Source organism: Lissotriton helveticus, chromosome 2_1, assembly GCF_964261635.1.
Source record: "Lissotriton helveticus chromosome 2_1, aLisHel1.1, whole genome shotgun sequence".
In the NCBI taxonomy this organism is placed as follows: domain Eukaryota; kingdom Metazoa; phylum Chordata; class Amphibia; order Caudata; family Salamandridae; genus Lissotriton; species Lissotriton helveticus.
Window position 1 is genome coordinate 1,151,618,540 of NC_136059.1, and position 22,454 is coordinate 1,151,640,993.

Consider the following 22,454-nt stretch of genomic DNA (forward strand, 5'->3'; position numbering starts at 1 on the left):
GAGAGAGTTCAAGTGATTGAGTATTTGGGCATAACACTCAACCAAAATCTAACCTGGGTGCCACACAAAAGAAAAGCAACCACCAAATTAATCCAGAGGGCGGGCGCAATCACAAGAATCGCAAAAAAATCCCCCTTACGCCCATTGGCACCAGCAATACAAATTTACAAGGCCCAAGCACGAGGAGGTATAACTTTTGGGGCTGAATTATGGGGACACACATCACTTCACTCTATACAAGTGGCCGAGAACAACTTCATTAGACACTTGACGGCCCTTCCCTCGAGCACTCCACTCCTTCCGCTGAGAATGGACTTGGCATTGTGCCCAATCAGCGAAGAACTGAGCCTGAAACCATTGACTTATTGGAGGCGCTTGTGGAGTAGTCAAGACTTGGGCCACTATAGAAGTGAATTACAGGAGCTCCTCAGAACGATACAGGTGTCCAAAATTCAATGGCTCAAGTATATTAGAGACATGTGTATGACCCTTGGAGTCCCAGAGCTATGGAACAGTCCTGAAGTAACGTCTGTAAGGCTTCCCCGGAAAGCACTCTCCAAACTTTTCCATGATTTTATGTTGCAAAGTTCCATCAGCTCAATCCGGGAGGGCTCTCTAACTGATATATTTACTAAATCAAAAGACTTTTATAGTTCTGAATATGTCCTTGATGCAATGTCCCCTGTGCACGTCAGAAAAATTTTCCTACAATGGAGATACAGTTCCTTACCGCTGAGGTCGCTCACTAAAAACTGGGATGGTAACCTGGTCTCACCCAACTGCCCTGCGTGCAATTACAAGCTAGAAAGTGACGTACACGTGGTCTTATTTTGTAAAGCTTACAGCAAAATTAGGAGCTACTGGCTCATCCTGTACTTAAGGAACTTGGGCTTTCGAACTTATGCCCCAGCCTACAGAGTCCTTAAAACTGACCTTGCACCTCCAACAGTGTTCGTAATGGCGAAATTTCTGACGGCAATGTGGAGAGTCCGTGCAAAAATTATAAGGGATTCTAACGCGCCACAAACAATTTGTCCCTAATTCAGTCTAAAAATGCACTTTTGAAACTTTGAAAATGATTTTAGTCTAAAAATGCATTTCTGAAACCTACTAAATGATTTTATGGATCTTAACACTGATGAATTCTTTTTAACACACAATTTTATTGTTAATGGTCTAATGTTTGTTTACTTGCTCATCTTTTATGATCTTAACGGTCGAAATAAAGATTGTTTGTTTGACTAAAATGAATCCTGTTTTTCTAATTTGGAGTGAGACTTTTCTTGTATTGTGTTCTAACTTTATTACTATTTGAAGTGCTGCATACATAATTTACAGATTGCCTCTAAGTTTAGCATGACTGATTTGTGCTGAGCTACCAGATAGTTGAGCACAGGTTAATTTGGGATTTGCTTATGTTTCACCCTGGCAAGGACTGTGGTTGCTGGTTGAGTAGGGTTTCCCCACCACCCCCAACCAATAACCCAATTTCCTACAAAACGGACACTGAGTATAACAAAAAATCAGGGAACAAAATGTCTTTTTATGCGTCATATCCTTCCAAGCAATGCCTTATACATGATTGAAAGGGTAACTGGCATCACAGAAATACGATGTGAAGAATCTTTATACTCCAACAAATTCCAATGTACCAACCACCATCTCGGAAAGGGAATTTTATTGGACTTAGTCCTGTCTCAAATTCATGTTGTTTGTTCCATCTCAAAGAATAAGGAGGCATTGTATCATTCTGAAAATACTGTACCCACACCGATGCTACCTACAACCTGGATGATACCCCTCCAATACATCTAAAGCAAGGAAGAGATGGAACGCTCTGGTGTTGAAGGACGTAGCCTCTAGCTGGATATTGTGTTTTCCAAAGTGTTTATGTGAAACATGTAAGATTCTTCTTCGTCTTCTGAATCTACATGACCTTAGGTGACTTCTTGGAACTGTCTTCCTCACAAACTTGACAGTTAAGTAAACTGTATTGTTTTTTTTCTATATGAGTTCCTCATCTATTTTGGAGTGGGAGCTGCTGCAAGTAGCAGAGAGCCAGTTAAAGGGCTATATGAAATTAACCCTGTGTCTGTGCCCACCCTCTTATGGTATAGTGGGAGCCATGCATGCTCTGGGTGAATATTGTGTGCGTGATGTGGGCAGTAACAGCAAATGTGAAATCTTCTGCTTTATAACTACATGACCAAGCAACCGCAGAGCTGGCTGCGATGATTTATGAAATTGGTTGATTCGCAGAACAAAACTGGGTACAAACCCGAGCTTGTGTTGGGGGAAGCTTTGCAGAACTAGGGGAAGTGAATGGAACGATAGACTTAATATTATAAATTGTATAGCATCAGGTACTAATCTGTAAGCTAAAGAAGTCACTGTGCAGTATTAACTGGTTCAACTAGAGCTTTGGACATTGCCAGGGAAACACCTATGAAGGGGGGCACTAGAAGGTGTTTCAAAGCTTCTTCTTAACTTCTGTGAGTAGTACCAGTGTGAGTGTGGCACAAAGCTACTTACCAATATCATCCTTGTCATCTTTGTAACTGTTTACTTTTTAGATAGGTACCCTTCTCACTCTTCAGAAGCCATTTTTACTCACTGTGACCATTGAAATGTAGATATGTATTCCATTTATTTGACTCTGCACCTGGAAGTGATTAGGATTAGCCATGTGTTCTATAAGTAAAGTAAAAGTGCACATTATTGTTCACTGCCAGGGACTAAAGAGACAAAAGCCTATTGCAACCTACACGTGGATAAGAATAAGAGTAAGGCAAATGGATAGGATGAACAGATTAGCATGGTTTTGGAGAGAGATCATTTCAAGGTTCAATGAGTGGGCCAGTGACTGGAAAATTACATAAAAGCTTTGGGCAGACTTCCCACAATATGTAACCCAATCCCCACTTTAGAATAGCAATTGAGTGACCGATTTATGCTGCATTGTGTGCATCCAAACGTAAGTCAGGCGTTATGATTAAAAGACAAAGTGCTAGACTTGGGGACAGTAGCGGACGGCATGGATCGAGGGTGACGGGGTGGGGGGAGAGAGGGCGAGGGTGTGTAAGGGGATATTTAATAAAAAGAAATAAAACTTACCTTACTGTCACATCTCTCTGTTGTTTCTCCTCACATTCGGAATAAAACAGGAAGCAGGTAGCCAGGCTCCCATGACCAATCACAATGCTGTAAAGCAGTGCTTGGTAAGCACCCAGCCCCCCTGACCAATCACAACGCTGCAATGTAGTGTTGTGATTGGTCTGAGCTCCATGGTTGGGCGCTCAGTCAGGGACTGTAGGCCTAGGCATGTTCTCCATGCAGACTGTAATGCAGGCTACATAGAGAACAGGAAAAGTGCGTATGAATGGCACAGTCATTACACACTAAGGAGGGTGCTACCCCTCCTGCCCTGCCCTGTTCTGCAACCCCGACCCATCACGCAAAGCTGGCGCAGCAGGAGGACAAAATAAAATGATAATAGCATTACATTATTATCATTTTACTTTTCCTTTCTTTTGCTGCTTCAATGTAGTCAGGCGACACTTCTCCACCTTAGCAGAGGAGCCGCCACTGCGTATCAGCCCTGAAAAAGCCCTTGGCTGGTTAGCCACATGGGCGAAACATTTGTCGGCTGTTACTTTATTTGTATTACTCCAATCACATTATTGGAAATAAATCATGAAATTTTGCATATGATTTCTGGAATTTGGGACATTTATTCCAAGCACTAATTGACAATTAGGACCTGTCTTTTTCTACAGGGGTTTTTAGGAGGGTGTCACAGTACTAGTAGTTGGCCATGTATAGTGCTGGACTTTCTACAAAAGTGTAAGTACTACAAAAGTGTACTTGAAAGTTTGTGAATGCAGAAAAGAATTAAACTTGTTCAAAAGTGGAAACTCATTCTTGCGATGGCCAGCCTGACATGCACTATAAACTTCTCAACACAGCTTTGTTAAACAGCTGGGTTGTTAGCCTACTCTGTCCTCTGGAGTGTCAGGATAGGCCTCTGCCACCAATCTTGCCGCTTCTCTCATGCTGGTTAACATCATGAGAGCAGCGCCAGGATCGGTTTAGTAGGTTAGCTGGGGCCCTGTACGTGACATCAGGAAAAGTTGAGGCCTAGAACACGGAGGACGTGTCCGCTCAAGCAGGTAAGTGACTTTTTATTCATTTTTCTTTTTTTTAACTATTTATTTTACGCACCTGCTGCTCCACTGCCATATTTGCCAGCCTCTACTGGGTGGCAATCTACTGTGATGCTGTGTTGTCTATTATTTTAAGAATGTTATTATTTTGCACTTAATAACGTCATAAAAAGCAAAACTTTAATGCAGGACGTTAAAATGTTCCCGACCAGGATTGCATTTTACAATCAAGTTATTTTTTTTACAATATACATGTTGCAGGTCAAATGGGTGACTAAGAGGTAAAATGGTTAATTGGACATTATCATACACTATTTAAGGCTAATCATACTAGTCAGAACCACAAGTCTATAAATGTGAATTATATTTTGGACATTTTAAGGTCTAAACGTATCCTCCAGTCTGCCTGAGTGTTCCAGAGCCTCCTCAAAAATTTTACAATTTTGCTTTTATCCCTCTGCTGCCATGGTTACAGGAATCACAGTGAACGTATTCATATATTGCCAATGGGATGTGAATCTCTGTAAATTGTTGAGATGTTGAACCTATGTTGAATATCTTCTGCTGGAATCAGCAGCGATTAAGATGACTTGTAGTTGATTCCCCTCCTTCAACTTCCACGGGTTCAAAGTGAGCCGGAATGTCCCCAACCTTGAGGGGCCGCTGAATGACATATACCCTTCACATGCAGACATGGTGGCACAAGCCAAAAACAGGAATTGGAGGACTTCAGGACATATTTCAATAAATTTGTATTTTTACTGGAAATGGAGGCTTTGTGGGCGACAATTATGAAAAAGAAGTGCTCCAGGCAATGTTTGCAAGGATGCCATTCGCAAAAATGTCAGAGGACTAGACACATTTACAAAGTCCGAAAGTGATCTTTCACAGTAGGCAGGGTAGAATGCTGGTGAATGGTAGAATCAATAACTGGGTGCAAAACAAATTGCCTTGAAAGTTTAGAGTAGGTAATGTGTATTTTCATAGGCAACATAGCATTGTTATACGAGTCCTATAAATTAAGTAGGACTGTGTATCTGGACAATATGTGCTTCATAATATAGGAACTTAACTCACACACACACCATCAGAGAATGTTGTCCTGGTTCCTTGCTCACTCCCATTGACCTATTGGAACCCCTAACCTTACCAGGGTACCAGATGGTATCAACACCTTCAAACATAACCACTCGTATTCCCCAAGGAAAACGTGGAAACAGATCTTACTCTTTCATGGTTTTACTTTTGCATGCCCAAGTTAAACACAAGAAAGATATGAATTGGCTTTTCAAACATTTATTGAAACAATCATATTCTTGTATAGAAAGAGTGTGCTACAATTATTAAGCAGAAGAAACAAAGCATTGTAACCAGTTTTACAATGATGGTGAAAAAGATAAACAGTTCAATCATTCTAACATTACTATGTGATTATATGATTATACTCCTACCTAACACTACTTATACTATAAAGAGTATATTTGGAGTACACTCTCATAGATCCCTTGGAATAGCCCTAACCCCCCCATACCTGAGTATGAGGTATCAGGAAGCCAGCCTTTGCAGAACAGGTTATGATAATTTGCAGGATGTAGGTCAGAGTCAGCAGGACTGCATCTCAGTCAAAGTGCATCACATTCCAAGACAATCCCAGCAGAAGTACTCCTCTGGTGAATATAATGCAGAGGTTGTTTATATAATAAAAGCACTGTTCCAATCACACTGTGTCAAAGGTGCAGAGCTGATGTGATGGTTAGTCTGGAGCTGAAAAGCTGTCTCCAACAGTACAACTAAATACAAGGATATTGCTTTCTATGTGCCTAGCCTTGCACAGAGTGTATGAATAACATGATAATAATGCTTGCTAAGACATTCACTACATGTATAATAATTCCTCAGTACATTATTGTGTAAGCGCAGAGCATGGAAAAAGTCACCATTAGAAAACGATGTCAACCTAAAACGTGAATCTAAAATGGAGACTTAGAGCGGGTCAAGCTGTGCTCCACCGCAGCTTGTTACAAAATAGTAAAACTCTACTGAAACATCAGATGGGAGAGTTTTAAATTTTCAAAGGGTGGTGGTGATAAAGGGAAAGCCAGTGAGTGAGTAACAAGGAGGGTGATGGAAAAGGGAGACATTACACATACACCTTAAAAGGACATTTTAATACATTTTGCAGTAGGTTGGTACCACTACTGGGTGATGCCTAATCCTACTACCTTCCCTAAAGGAACCATCTGCTCTGGAGAGGCAGCTATACTACAACAATATCTTATGTTTTTAAGGATGCTAATTTTAAAACTCAGAATGTGTGTTTTTGAGGGGTTGGTTTGCTGTGTGGTGTGCAGGGTACGGTGTGTAGTGTACTATTTGTATATCACTGTGTGTATGTATGTAAGTTTGTGTATTGTGTGTCTTTGTGGAAGTGAAATATGGAATAACAGATTGATGCTGTATTCTTGGTAGTATACAGGGTACCAGTGGAATTGCAGTTTAGACCCTGGCCCACACATCACCTCACTGTGGAGCTCTATGTTGATTGTAATTAATAACATATACTTACTTTTTCATAGCTGCAGATCCCTGTGATCTGTAATGGTGTGTAAGAAGTAATTGTCAAGATATTTTCACTACAATCATTCAGTCCAGTCCAGCTGGCACTGTGCCAGAAAGAAGAGTAGGTTACTTTAAGCAATCCATTTTGGGGAAGTCCCATAGTTAATTTGTAGAAACGTCTTCATTTCATTGGGGCTGCAGGGTTTTCTGTACACAAGAAGACTAAAGTAAGAAATGTGTATGATGCTAAAGCCAGCAAAGACATGACATTTAATTGTCAACAGTAGGATGAATAATTTAATGACATACCAGTGTATTTTACAATGGCTTCATTCATCTTCTCTGTTCTGTGTTCTCCCTTTTCTAGACTTACTGCCTATTTTGGCTTGTTGGAGATCTGTCGTCCCAAGGCAGGGGAAACCGTTCTTGTGAATGCTGCAGCAGGGGCCGTTGGTTCAGTTGTGGGACAAATTGCAAAAATCAAAGTAGGTAATATCATAGAGGTTCTGTGGAACACACTAAAACTAACTACCAGTCACTAATGTTCCTCGAATGTGTTACCTGCATGTCTGGTCTAGTAAGAAGAGATTATAAATGTTCCTCTTGTCCATGTATAAATACATTTTCCTATGTTTCCTATGTTTAAATAGTTTTAGAAGTACTCCCATCGTTTTTTGAAAAAAACACTCATGCCCCTATAATGATTAAGGTACCTTTGATGAAAGTCAATACTTAGATCATTTTCTGCGGTGGATTGCTGATACTGTCACGCTAGACAATGACACAACCAACCTTGTGGTAACTCTGACAGATACTCTTCTATTGAAAGAACAACTTGACATTTTAAATAAGTCTGTCATCATTCTATCACCTAAGTCAGAAAGAAAAGACAGCTCTTGACGAGTTAAGGGTTGATCTAAATTTTATTACAAAACTAGCAGACAAGTGGTGCTGCTGTCCTTTACAAAAAAGAAATGTAACATCAGGAATGTCTACGCTTATTGGGTGACCGCAGTACTTACAAGACCCTGACTTCAAACCCTACTACCAGTTTGTACAAAAAGTCAAAATGTATGGCGCAAACCTCTGTAACATCTTGGCCATTACCAGTCCCCTAGCAAAGAAAACCCATCCTTAATATATTTAATGGGGGTCTACCTCCAGTTAAAGGCCACTATCCTTGCGGTAATTGTATCATGTGCCACCTAACCTCTGTCACAGAAAGCATCAATCTTGGCTTTAATTCTCCTTGGGTTCTTAACAACATACCACCAGCAACTCCAAAAGTTTGATTTACCTAATCATATACCCTTGCAGTCAGGGAAATGTGTGCATGACCACTAGAAAAATCAAGATCAGAATCAGTGAACACAGAAGTAACACATAGTGCAAAACATCAATGACTACATTAATTTATCATTTTTCACAAGCCGCTCATACTACAGAGAACCTTCAACGAGTGGTGATCAACAAACCATGGATAACCAGAAACAACAATAGAGTGGAAAACACATTACTCAAGCAGGAACAATGTTGGATTCACATACTGGGCATATCAGCTCGATGATGATATTCTGTGGCAGCATTTAAACACTATTTAATTATGGTCAGACTCGAGTATAGATTTTGTTTCATATTTTACACTTAATCATTGTACCAAGCTTGGCTGGCTATATTGCAAATACACATTCGGAGAACATCTAACTTACCATATAAAGTGAAATGTATTTCCATACCTCAATAGGGCGACAACCAAATACCATGTTGTCAGTAATGATCCGATTCATGCAACTCGTAGCAGCATCATGTATTTATGACCCCTTGAAATCACTATAGCCCATAGTACTAAATACAAATTTACCATTTCTTGAGCACCACTCTAACCATTCAGTTTCAGATACAGTGGATTTCCCGTTTTCCAAGTTTTGTCATAATATTATGTGCGTAGTAAATCTGCTACCTTTTTGATAGCAAAGGAAATCAGCATTTTAGCAGTTTTATAGGACACAAGCAGTTGGTGTTCCTGACACGCACTTCTTGTTGTTGGGACACAACACCCAGACGTCAAACTCTGCGGGGTGTTTAGCATGCCCTGATGTCACACACTGAAAACTTTGCTTCAGCACTGCAGAACCCTTGCATAAAGACTTGTTTAGCCTATTCGGGCTTACGATGGATTGACATCAGCAGTGACTGTGTCCCTTGAAGACATGAGTGACTTCACCGTGGCCCATTTGTTTTTTTAGTAGCCCACCAGCCTCTCTTTTTAATCACACGTTAGTAACCAATAAGAACTTCTGTTTTTTCACTAACCTACAGTGGTAATCACCTCGATATTCAGATGGATGACATACTAATTTGATTTGTCTGCACGTAGAAGAGTTGGCCTCGGCCAGTGATAATGTTAATACTCCATTACCATCAAACCGTCTAATTTTTTAACCTCTCATGGCTATCCTGAATAAAGTTAGTACACAGGCAATATCCCTAGGCAGTGCATCATCAAGTTTCCATTTTGATCCATACTTATGATATCCTGCACTTCGACTGGATCGTGTAGCCCACTCCAATACTACTAGATGTTGTGAATGTGGGAAAAAGTCCTGTGATGAAGCATGCTATAGATAGTGGGTGACGGTTACTTTTCCCAATTTGGGTGATTGCTGGCCTCCAAAATAAGACCGGAACAATTTTACGCTATCACAACTGTTTTGTTCTGATGCTCAGTAATCCACATGTGTAGGATGGACACTTTCACCCGAGCATTAATCTGTTCTTACTGCCTGCTAACTGGACACCTTGAGTGAGGGCTTCAGCCTCACCAGTTGGCAGCCTAGGCTTTGCAATGTGCTACACTGTTGAGGCTTATTTAGAGGAGGCAGCTGTGCTCTCCTGAGGTCTTTACAAACACCCAGATAACTTTGTTGACAGTTGATAATTCTGTCCCCGGGTCATTTGTCTAGATAAATTTGTTTGGTTATTTCTACAGTCAGTATTGTATTGTTTATTATTTATTGATGATCTCTTACCGGTGGCAGCAGTGGAGATTACAAAGGATCTAGCTGCCTACCAGCTCTACCAATAAGTGGCTAACCGTACTCACATGAAACTGCACCTATTAGACCCTATCTGCTCCAATTTGGAGGACTTAGTGGGAGGGAATCCGATTCCAGTACTATGGTCTGATAACTTTTTTATCCCTCTTCTCTGGACCCCCAATTCCACAGTGTTCCACGCTAAACCTATCTGCTCACGGCTACATCCCTGGCCTAAACTATTGATGGAATAATGGATTTTAGAGCTAGAACAAATGAAGCCAGTGCCCAATTCTGAAGCTATCATCACTAATGAAAATGTTAACAAATGGATACAAGACTCTCTAGATCTGATTCTTCCCATAAAATCAAACCAGGTGAACAAAGGTAGTAATAGAATGGCATGGTACTCCTCAAAACTTCGGGAACTAAAACAAACTTGTAAGAAGTTAGAACGATATTTCTCCAGATAACAAACTGAAATATAGGGAGGCTATTAAATCATACAAAGCTGATATTAAATTAGCCCAGGCAGCCTATTACGAAGATAACATTTCATCGGCAGGCAACTCTGCACGTAAGATCTTTCATATAGCTAAAACCCTCCTCAGAGTCCCCCCTCCTGAAGTGACCTTCGATACTTCAGGCTCACGCTGCAATAAACTTGCAGCGATTTTCCTCAATAAAATACAAACGATATATACTTCATTTCACACAGCCAGAGGGCCAAATACGGGATACTAGTCCTTATAGCACAGATTCCTATTTGGAGACTATTTCTCTGATGGATAGTGAGGCACTTGATAGCATCCTGTCTCAGATGAAAAGCTGGTCATCCAAGGATCCAGCACCCTTCAAAATTTTGAAACAAGTGGCTAGAACAGTCTCCCCTATTATTTTGGAGCTGATGAACACCTCTTTTGTCTCTGGAGTGGTCCCCCCATCCTGGAAGGAAGCGATGGTGGGGGCACTCCTAAAAAAAAAACAGCCTGCACCCTGAATCCCTGGGAAATTACCCATTTCACTTCTCCCAGGGATCAGCAAAATAGCAGAAAAACATGTAAACTCAGTGCTATCAACCTTTTTAGAGACCCATAAACTCCTTCACCCGTCTCAAACGGGTTTCTGCCCATTGCAAGGTACACAAACGGCCCTGCTCTCCGTTGTGGAAGAGTAAAAAAAAATCTATGACTCCGGAGGCACTACTGTGGTCATTTTCTTGGAGCTCAGTGCAGCCTTCGACATGGTTAACCACCAAATCTTGGTCCAAAAACTTAGAAGATTGGGGGTGAGCTGGGTCGCTCTAGCTTGGTTCCAATCTTTCCTGAGTGATAGCTTCTTTCAGGTTTTCGACGTTGATGTCGCCTCAAAACATTTGCCTCTCTGCTGCGGGGTTCCTCAGGGGTCATCCTTGTGTCCCACTTTGTTCAACGTTTATATGAGCCCTTTTTACGAAGTTGGTGTTGCCTTTTGAGTTACACATACTGACGTATGCAGATGACACCCAACTTGTGGTGGGACTCAACCACGCCGACAACTAGTCTGGATGGATGACTCCTTTTTTAAATTAAATGGGGAAAAAACTGAGATGATGATCCTGGGGAATCGGTCACCCATCAACTTCAATACAATGTGGCTGACTACATTGGGTCCTGTTCAGATTCCCAAGCCCCAGATAAAGAGCCTTGGTTTCTGGCTAGACCAACACCTGACTTTCAAGGCTCAGGCATGTAAGGTGGTGGCCTCGTGCTACGGTATTTGGCGGATGCTCCAGAAAGTCCTCCTCCCTTTTCAGGATAGGAAACACATGGTTCAGGCTCTTATTCTGACGCTTCTGGATTACGGAAATGCCCTTTATTTAGAAGCCCCATGCACAACTCTTTCCAAACTTCAGACGATACAGAATTGGGCCGCCAGAATTCTTCTGGATATTGCGAAACACCAATCACCAAAACCTGCCCTGAAATCTCTCTACTGGCTTCCTATAAGGCGGAGAGTTAATTTCAAGGCGAAAGGTCTTTTGACTTGGTTTTATGCTGTCTCATAGAGACGTGGATAAATAATAACTCAGACCATATACTAGATAAGCTCCTCCCCTCTAACTACTCTAGCTAAGTTCCTTTCTTCATGAGTAACTGGAGTAGGTGGAGTGTGATCTGTTATCAGAGTAAACTAAGGTTATAAAAACACTATTCAGCACTCATTTCCAACCCTTGCATGTGAATTTAAAATGAGTCAAAAAATAATATTTTACTCATTTATTGCACCCCACAAACTAGGATAGATCACACTCCCTTATTAATAGATGACATTCTCATATTTGTTCTGAATAAGGAATATGCCATAGTTCGCTGATACTTTGGCTTCATTTATTTATGTATCTGAAAAGTTTTACAAAGCACGAACATGAGCCATCAGGGTATCAAAGTGCTGTTCACTCAAGCAGACAAGATAAGCAGGTAAAGGTGGAAAATACTAACTATATAAGAAGTTAAACAAAGTCAATGCAAAGAAAAGAACAGCCAGCATTATATTAGATCTAAAGAGGCAAAGCCTTGCATAGTTGAGTGATACTTCAGTGCTGTAAACAGGAAATAAATGTTAGTTTGGGTAACTTCAAGTCTATTGTTGCAGGTAGCTATTGGGGAGCAACACCTTTGACTTATTTTTTGAATGAGGAGGTCGTAGGATTAGCTCTGATTTCGGGAGGAAGAGTCTACCATATTCCTCGACCAAGACCGGAGGAGGCACGGGTATAAGTTAAATGCTTTTTTAAATTTTGTGGTTCCAACAGTAGAGTGTTAGAGCTTCTTAGGTTCTAATTCAAACCAGATAGTCGAGTTCTTTTGCCAGGTTAGCAGGGGTGTATTAATGAAGCACTTTGTGTGTCAAGCAGGCTGTCTTGATCCAAATCATGCTTCAAGTGAAAGTCAATTGCGTTGAATTAGATCTGGTGGGATGTGAACACGTTTTCGTGATCTTTGGGCTAGACCAAACCCAGGGCTCTCTTGTGAATTTCGTTAGGGATTTTGAAATCTTAAATCTAAAAGTAACAAACGATGGGACGATGCATAAGTCACGGCACCTTCTTTATGCTATCCTGGGCCCCTCCATAATTTGTAGAGCTGACCCGGCCTTTGCATGGTCAGACCCCCTTTGTCTTGGACAACACCTAAACCCCAAAACATATTTTTTTAAAGATGCTGGTGTTCAGTGAATCTCTTAGAAGCCTCTGCTCAAGTTCCCTCTTCTTTCCAGACTGATAAAATATCAGCCCACACTAAATGCTGAAAAGGCTCTGGAACACTTCAGTCATGATTTAACCTCTCTTCTTGACCCCTTATGTCTTGAAAAAAATGATTAATTGTGACATCAATCACTCTGCTAATACAATTCATAAATTACTCCAGCAGCACTCATGTTAGAGACCAGAAGGGATGAAATGCAGTGGAGACTAAAATATACACAGGATGCAAAGCAAATCTATAGCTCTACTCTTTCTATAAAAAATAAACGTATAAAGCAAAATATGACTATTACAATCAGCGCTTATTAAATGCCCAGAGTAAGCAAACAGAATTATCTCGAGTACATGAAGAGCTGTCTGCCTCGGGGACTTCTAGTCTCTCTCTGCACTCAGCTCCCTGACTTTTTCTCCACAAAAATTGAAGATATTAGATTTTGGAGGGGGAAATTAATCTCCTATTTCCCTAACATAGGAAGGGACAGATTCCTGAAAATTCATGTTCCTCCCGAGAAGATCCACAATACCCTGATGTATTAAACAGAAGTTTACAATCTGGAAGAAGTAGAACTAATCAGAATAAAATCATTAAACAACTGAGTCCAGCTTCATCTGAAAATCACACTTCACTCTTCAACTGTTCTCTCACTCAGGGCACTTTTCATGGAAATAGCTATGGTAAAACCTCCGTTAAAAAATGTAGGCCTTTCATCAGAGGAGACACATAACAATCGACCCATCTCACTGTTACCATTTCTGGGGGAGATATTGGTAAAAACTGTTATGTACTCAGTTTCAAGCCTTCATTGGGAAAACCAACTTACCTCAACCTCTTCAAACAGTCTTCAGAGGTTGACCCAGTACTGAAATACTGTGAATACTTGTTCTTGATGTCTTATATCAAGTTGGTAGATGGCCTTTTATGATATGCACTAATTACACATGCACTATCTTGGGGCCAAGTACACTAATTTGTTTAGTGATTGCAATTCCTGTGATTCATAAAATCACAGGCTGTATGACTGCAAGACAAGTTAAAATGTGAAAAAGGTGAAATAAGTGAGTCTGATAAGGGTGCATGAGGCTTGGCATAGAGTTGGCAACCTCCAGATGATTGCTTTAGCAAGTATTTGACTGTCATGATGGACAACAGTTGAAACAAGAGGCACCTATTGGGCTTTTAGGAGGAGCAAAACCAAAGCCTCATCAGTAAAATGAGTTTGCTCTTCACAGTGCCTCATTGTGTAAATCAAGAAATGTGGATGGCAATATTGCAATGTTTTTTTCATAAAACCCATAATGAGAAAAGGGGTATTATTACATGCTGACTGTCTTCTTGCTTTCATTAATGCTAAAGTGGTAACATTTGCTTTGGGGTTGTGCAGTCTTTACTAGACCTACTTGCCAGCCTGATGTGATCTCAGCACTTCACATGCAATATTAAAATGCCCCAAACCCATTGTTATTTTTAATATTATCTGTCTCTTTTTCAGGCAGTCTTTTTAGGCCTGTCCTTTGAGACAGCATTATCTCTATTTCTCGAAAAATGAATACCAAATATTCATACATAAAGAAGATTTCGGTCAACAGGCTTAAACCGTAAATCAAATTTTGCTTCCAAACACCACTCCATGAGGCAAAGTGTCATTAAATGTGGATTTATGTTCTGACAGCTTTTTAAAATTGCTGTTATAAAGTGTTTTGGTGATATTGTAACATTGTACCTTCCTGTGATTTGAGTGCTTGGTTAGGTTGTGATTTATTCTTGTCTCACTCACAAACAATAATACTATAAAACACAATAGAGCAGCTAGAATGCGTGCTATTTAAAAAAATCACTAGTAAAACAGCCACATTGCTGTATTAAATTAAATAAAATTTTAATTTTTTACTACAAGCATATGGTGGCCATATTTAGGTGGTGGCATATTTTTTTTCCTCTTCCTATTTTTGTGGAATATACTTGAAATTAAAAACTTGTTTAAAAAAAATAACTATTACACAAGCCTCCCAAGGACAGACCTACTTGTTTTGTCCTTTTGTGTATGCTAGTTTCAACACTCTTAGGGGTCTATTATGATGTCCCGCTGCCATCGCATCGGGAAATGGGACCACCCGATATGTGTGCGGCGCTTCCGCATACACAATTAGGATGCGCCCGCCACACTGGCAGGCACATCCCGCATTTTTAACATTGCGGCAGACAGTGCTTTCAGCAGCACCCGCCGCAATGTTAAAAAGGCATTTGTGCATTTGCATGCACAACGTGGCAGGCACAGCGCGATGCCTGCCGCATTGTGCATGCTAATGCAGGGGGTACCGTAGGTACCGCCCATGTGCACCCCACCCCCCAACACCCTGGGGGCCCACAACAGCATGCAGACTCAGCATGCCTTTCCATGGCAGCAACGCTGCCATGGAAAGGCACATCACTGCCTGCATCCTGATATGGATGGCGTTGTCTTACAGACACTGCCACAATATACTTTTCCACCCGGTCTCCTGTTTGACCGGCGGACAGTCTTTCCGTCCACCGGGATCCTGCCCGCCATCCTAATATGGCGGGGGGAAATGGGAGGCGGGCGGTGAATAATGGAAGGCGGATCCCCACCGCCATACGGGTGGTGGCGATCCGCCCAAGTTTATAATAGAGCCCTTGGTATCTACAACCAATTGAGGTTGTAGATACCAGGCTTTTCAAACTCATTACTTAAATATAATACAAATACCTCACAGCTAGGAGCTTTTGAGAAACGCTTCAGCATTTTTTCTGATCATAGGCATTAATGTCTTATCATTAGATAGGCCATGCCTCATTTGGGCCACTACTGTGTTGACTGGGACTTCAGGAAGGATAAACGTGTGAGCCAGGCTTCTCCTCATAATTGTAGCTGCTTATACCCTTCTGTGCTTTTGGCTCCCACCTCTGAGGCTGGGTAGTATTGCTTGATTCTGTAGTCAGTTCAGTTCAGTTCAGTAAGCTTTATTCGATTATAAAGAACAATCATAAAAGCACAAAACATTTAAGAAATATACAGTACATTTTAAGAAAATAGCAGCAGTCAGGGCGACAAAATTTTAAAATAGCATACTCTTCCTAAGGGCAATTGATTTTAGGATGTAGGTTGCAGTAAAAAAACAAATATCCGGCTCATATAATAAAAACAGGAGATTCATAGCAGTATTTACAGATGAAATGCCGTACTTTTTAAAAAGTGGTTTTAAAAAAGCAATACGAAGGTGTAAATATAAAGCACAAATGAGGAGAAAGTGCATAGTGCATTGTTTTGTTATTCCGTCACAGGGACATGGGACCGTGGGATACTTTTTAATACATGGGAATGCCACCCGGTAGTGTACAATACTTAATCTCATTCTGGTGAGTACAAACCGGTGTGATGTTCTAGTAACCGTGGTTAGATATTGTTGAAAACCAACGGTATCCACATGTGAAGTATAGAACTTAGAGGTTTATTAACTGCCCTCTTGTACGTTTACGGTCAAAAGCTTTCTTCCTCAAATAAATATGTTTAATTTCACACTTCGATATGTCAGTAGCCCTACTGAGATCATCCATAATATTTATATTAAATATGACCTTAAATGTTGTTACTACATATTTGAGCCATGGGATCTGTAAGCATTTGTCCAAGCGGAGGCAATCATTAATAATGCTTCTATTGAAAATGGTTTCATCCTTCAACCATATAGATCTCCAGGCCATCAGGGGTCTTAGCCCAATTAAATCTGTCAAGTGTTCCGCCCCCACTTCGGTATGAATGAGTTCGGTGGAGGCCGACATAGGTAAACAGAGTAATTTTTTCAAAAACCTGGTTTCCTCAATTTGTAGATCTGCATGGTGACAGTAACCCCAGAACCTGGTTCCATAGAGCGCTATCGACACACATCTAGATTGATATATATGTAGCATATCACGAATAAGGCGATCCCCGAGTTTAGCCGCAAATGTAAAAACCCCGAGCGCACTTTTGGCCATTTTAGCCCTAACATTAGTCACCTCCTGTGTCCACATTCCGTTACCGCTAAAGGTTATGCCCAGGTAACAGAACTTCTCTACTAGTGAGATTTTATGGTGGTCTAAATAAAAGGATTTTGTTTTTCCTGCTCTATTTCCACAGATCATTACATAAGTTTTAGTTTTATTGATCTGCAGCTTTCTGCCGTTGATAAAATTAGAGAACTTGTCCATAAGTCTTTGGAGGCCTAGATGTATCCTAGAGAGAAGTACAGCGTCATCAGCGTATAGCAGTACCGGTACTTCGAGGCCCTCCACTTGTGGTGCATCACATTTGACCATTTTAAGTTCAGCATCGATGGCATTAATAAAAAGGGTAAAAAGGAGAGGCGCAAGGACACAGCCTTGTCTAATGCCAAGATTGACCTTAAATTTAGCTGTGCATTCTCCGGCTTGTCCATAGAGCACACGGGCAGATAATTTGGTATATAGTCTAGCCAAAAAGAAAATAATTGGCTCTGGGGCACCTAGACCCAATAAAATCGGCCATAATAGGCCGTGGTCTACTAGGTCGAATGCACTACTTAGATCTGCAAAGCAAAGGTAGAGGGATCCTTGCTTTGCTCGTGTATATTTCCCTATTAAAAGATCTAAGTTAATGCATTGTTCCAGGGTCCCTCGCCCTTTCCTGAACCCATATTGTGACTGAGCCAGAATCTTATTATCCTCTGTAGTCTACTGTTTATGGATATGAAAGAGAATCCCCTCAGAGAGAAGGAAAAGTTCATTTTTATTACTATTTCTCTGTCATTGGTACTCTATCTGAAGATAGTGGCATCCCACCTGCCTCCCAGAGGACCAATAGCACAGAAGGGCAATTTTTGTTATGTCAGATCCTTTCTTTGCTTTACTTTAAAAAGCAAATTAGATGACCGAAGAGAGGGAAGACGCAGTCTCAGGAATTCGTAAACCTGAGGTCTCAGTTTAGCTCTCTGTTCACAGCTATTGTCAAAGGCTGATTTTTTCATTCCCTTTTCGGTTTAAAGAACGGAAAAAAACCCATATTTTTTGAGACCTTGTACTTTGTGACTTCTTTGGCCAATTTATATCAACAAGATGAGAGGGACTGAGGGCATTTAGATGGACTGAGGGCATTTGTGCCCAGGCGAGACAATTGTAGTGAATAGTGTATGCACTTCCTGAATGAAGGAGGCAGTGCAGATGGAGGAGGCTAGGGGGGGTTGGTACCCAGAGCCTATGGTGGAGACAGGGTGTCTCTCAATTTGGAAAATAGGGCCCTCACACACCCAGGCTGGGTGTTATGCTTCATCATACATGCCGGCACTGCAATGCCTGACAAGCACCCTATGAGGGCCTCTTTACCAGAGATCTTTTTTTCCCTCTCCGTTTGATGCAGGAGTGGTAAAGGGACGAGAGGTGTAGATGTGTGCAAATGTGCGTTGAAAGTGTGGGAGAGGGTATTAAAAAAGGGTTGCCAATGGTGCACTAGAGAAACAGTTTTAATCAGGTGAGCCCACTGGTTCAAGTTAAAAGCAGATAGTGATGGCCACTTCAGGAATAATGTCCGATAGTGGCTATGGATTTGCAGTCGACATGTTTCTTGGCTGGTGTGTCAAAATGATCTGGTGGCATGTCTTCAGGACCAATTCTCTATGTTCTATCTACACTATGGTTAGATCACTGATAGTATCGTATTGTGGACCCAACAAATAAAACGTAACAGTGAGGTACCTTAATTTATGTAGACCAACCCAATTTGGGCGAATGACTTGCTCCTTTGAGTCAATGGCAGAGGAACGAAGCTATATTTTTTTATCATCAGTTCAGTAGTTGCTGATACGTCCAGGACCTACCCTGTCCTCTGGGGAGCATGACACCCAGCCTGGGTGTGTGAGGTCCCTTTTTCCCAAATTGGGAGACACCCTGTCTCCACCATAGGATTAGGGTATCAACCCTCCTAGCCTTCTCCCTCTGCAATGCCTCCTTCATTCAGGAACTGCTTACTCTTTTCAATACAATTCTTTGACCAATTGCCTGCTTTTGAATTAAGAGAGAAGTACCGCATCATCAGCGTATAGCAGTACCGGTACTTCGAGGCCCTCCACTTGTGGTGCATCACATTTGACCATTTTAAGTTCATCATCGATGGCATTAATAAAAGGAGAGGCGCAAAGACACAGCCTGTCTAATGCCAAGATTGACCTTAAATTTAACGGTGCATCATAAAGGCATATTTTCCGATTTTTTTCTGCGCATCTCAGATTAAAAAAAGTGTTGATGAAAGTCTTCTGGGCATCATACAAGTAAGTACACAAAACCATCCTATCATTTATGAATTCTGAGAAAATACTTATGCTAGAGAACTAGGATTACAGATAAGTCACTTTTCGGTTATGCTGCTTTAAAACAAAATTCTCTACAGCAAAAGGAAATGGAACAAAATACTATGCTGGTGAAATTTATGACATCATTTATTTTGCAGCAGTAAACATGAATGTTTTTTTTTTGTCTAAATATACAAAATACAAACATTTATTCTCGATGATGCAAAACAGCACTGACCATCTAAAAGGATAAAGATTGAAAGCACACCTCAGGGTATGTATTATTGTGCTAAGTAGCACCTATGCATATTAACAACACCCAGGCAGGTTATGCAATCTCGCCCATATCTTTTGGCCTAAGAAAAGATTGGGAATATTCCCATCACTATAAATGGTAATTTTGATCTGGATGGAAAGCAGAACTTAAAAAGTAAATGTATGTCAATGTAGTCCCACCCTGTTCTTCCATTTATTTATACCGTTAATGACATTTACTGAATGTGAATAAAGATGTTGAAGCAAAAAGGTCATCTTTATATTTTCTGTATGTCTTAAAACTGCCAATGCTCTACAAGTAGTTTACACGGTATGGAGGTGTCAATGCCCATTCAAGTTACTTTAATTATGTCCATTGCTTCTTTTCCTCTAAGGGCTGCAAGGTTGTTGGTTGCGCTGGATCGGATGACAAGGTTGCCTATTTGAAGGAAATTGGCTTTGATGAAGCTTTCAACTATAAAACAGCTCCTTCCCTGGAAGAAGCTCTGAAGAAGGCCTCACCAGGTGGCTATGATTGCTATTTTGATAACGTAAGTTCACACAATGAAGAAGCAAAAGCCAATGTGACATATAATAGCTAGCCATGTGACCTAATCATCTATCTATGTATCTATTTATCAATCTATCAATCTATATACCTGTCTGTCTGTTAGTCGATCAGTAGACAGATATGTATATAGATAGATGGATAGATCGATATAGATTAATTATACGATATATCACCATGACTTTTACAATATGGTATTGTTGGTTGACGAGCTAGCAGGCTGACTTCTAGTCTTCGTGTGTATGATATTTAACCGCCAATGCTCCTGGTTGCTGTGGGGAAAGTCGTGCAGACACCCGAGGCACCGCTGGGGACTTCCATTCCCAACAGCCCATGCACCTGTATTCACGCGCTTAAGAGTGCAACGCCGTACCATCCACGCCCAGAGGAGGCCGGGCTCGGCCACCCCTCTAACGTGGGAGTTTCAGCACCCCAGGAAAAACCAGAGCATCCCTCGCAGATGGGGAAACGGCAGCTAACCCCACAACACATGGAGATGAGTCTATCTGCACCTTGGACTCTTTCCTTCTAAGGGCTTCGTATGCACTGGATAAGGAAATACAAACTGAGCGCAGGCTCCCCACTGGGGATTTAGTTCCCAGCAATTAGCATTTAACTGTGGAACCCCAACCTGCGGTAGTGAAAGACCCCTCAAATCCCTCAGATCCCATTGCCAGTAAATTAGTTACCCACTCAAAGTACAACATTTTGTTGAACTCTGTATTGCCCAGTATTTCACCCCCCTCGGCAGAGCCCCCCACCAAGAAGAAAAAAAGAGGCGGCACACTGACCAAGTCTACTCAGCCCCCATCTGGAGATACTGATGGTATTTTCACCTTGTCTCAGGCATTATTTTAAAACTAGAACAGTCAATCACTATCTTGTTGCAACTCCTCCTGGAGAGACTCTCTAACATTGAGTCACATTTAGCTCTACTTACTGCAACATGGGGTGGGATTGTACGGGGTAATTTGACTGATCAGGCCCCCACAGTTTCAATACTTAACCTTCATGCCGTACCTTGAGACCCCCAAGAAGACCTATTAATACACAGAAGGGCGGTGGAGGTGACTGGAGTAAATGCCATTCTTTGAGGCACACTCCTCACGCGGGGGAGTAGGACCCGACATGCTCACCCCATCCGACACCTCAGATACCAAATTGTCTTCCGCATCAATTTACCTCCAACAATTCCCACGCACCAAGGGCAACAAATGACGGTGGCCCGGACTCCATGATCCCCAAGGCATGGCCAGGAGGAGGACTTTTAGCTGCACAAAAGAGTCAACTGGGACCGTACACGAGATTAACCCTCCCTCCGGCAGTTTGCCCCTATGTGAATATCCTGGCAAATGTCTCTGAGCTAAAGGGGAACCAAAAGCAATCCACTGAACAACTGATGTCTAAAGCATGTAATTGGATTATTAATCATTCAGGGAAATTTTTTCGAGACTTATAATGACGAGAAGGGTAGGTTGGGTGGGGAACTCTGAGAAAACCATCAGGGGGTATTGTGTGGTAGTAAATTTTAAATCAAACTTTACAGCCCAACAACTGCTAAGACTACTCCCGAATAGGCCATCACCAGACACACAGATGTTTGCGCTACCATTAGGCTTTTTTTACAAACCATTAGGGCCCATTTTCGGTAATGCGGTTCTCCCCACTCTCCCTCACTCAGAGATCCCTCCTTTCTCCCTGAGGAAATTTAATAACCCCCTACCAACCCACAACCGATTTAGTGCATTAACAGACATAGAAGACTGTGATTGACACTGCAGAGGATGAGTGGGAGGATCATGGATTCCGTGCTCTCCCAGGATATGGTAGGCCCAGACCATCTCTCTCACACAACTGAAATAAATGACCATATTAAATTAATTACCTAAAATATTGCTGGATTGGGTTGCAAATGCCTGACGAGTAATGGTTAAATACCATAACCCTTTTCGACTTAATAGGTTTACAGGAAACAGGGGAAACAGGCCCCATTCATATGGATGGTTATCAGTCCTTTTATACCCCTGCACTTCTGCCAATTTCAAGCCGCGCAAGGGTTCTGACACTGTTTAAAAACACCCTTGATTCCCTTTACTATAACCTGCTACATTTAAAAGGTCCAGGAGGCAACACTGTGTTTGTAATCAACTATTATAATACGAACTTTGCGGGAGAAATGAAAAATGTAGTTGATCTACTAGAAGGAAAAATTAACTAACTTTTTCCCACCCTTAAGGAGATATCCCGAATCCTATGGTTAGGCGATTTTAATGCACACAGCTGCTGCTTTTTAAACACAGCAGTTTGTG

General features: G+C 41.4%; 2 protein-coding genes across 3 annotated transcripts in view; both read left to right on the forward strand.

Annotated features, from left to right (window-relative positions):
* The window catches only part of LOC144818510 (prostaglandin reductase 1-like), a 413,003-nt gene that overhangs the window by 266,906 nt on the left and 123,643 nt on the right, over positions 1–22,454 (forward strand). For both annotated transcript variants that reach the window (XM_078675996.1, XM_078675997.1), the window contains 2 exons: positions 7,090–7,207; positions 19,973–20,128. In XM_078675996.1, coding sequence (XP_078532122.1) covers positions 7,090–7,207; positions 19,973–20,128 — 274 coding nt within the window. The remainder of the gene's footprint in view (positions 1–7,089; positions 7,208–19,972; positions 20,129–22,454) is intronic.
* LOC144818511 (prostaglandin reductase 1-like) overlaps positions 1–22,454 on the forward strand; it is a 1,303,604-nt gene that overhangs the window by 266,866 nt on the left and 1,014,284 nt on the right. The gene's annotated exons all lie outside the window — the stretch shown is intronic.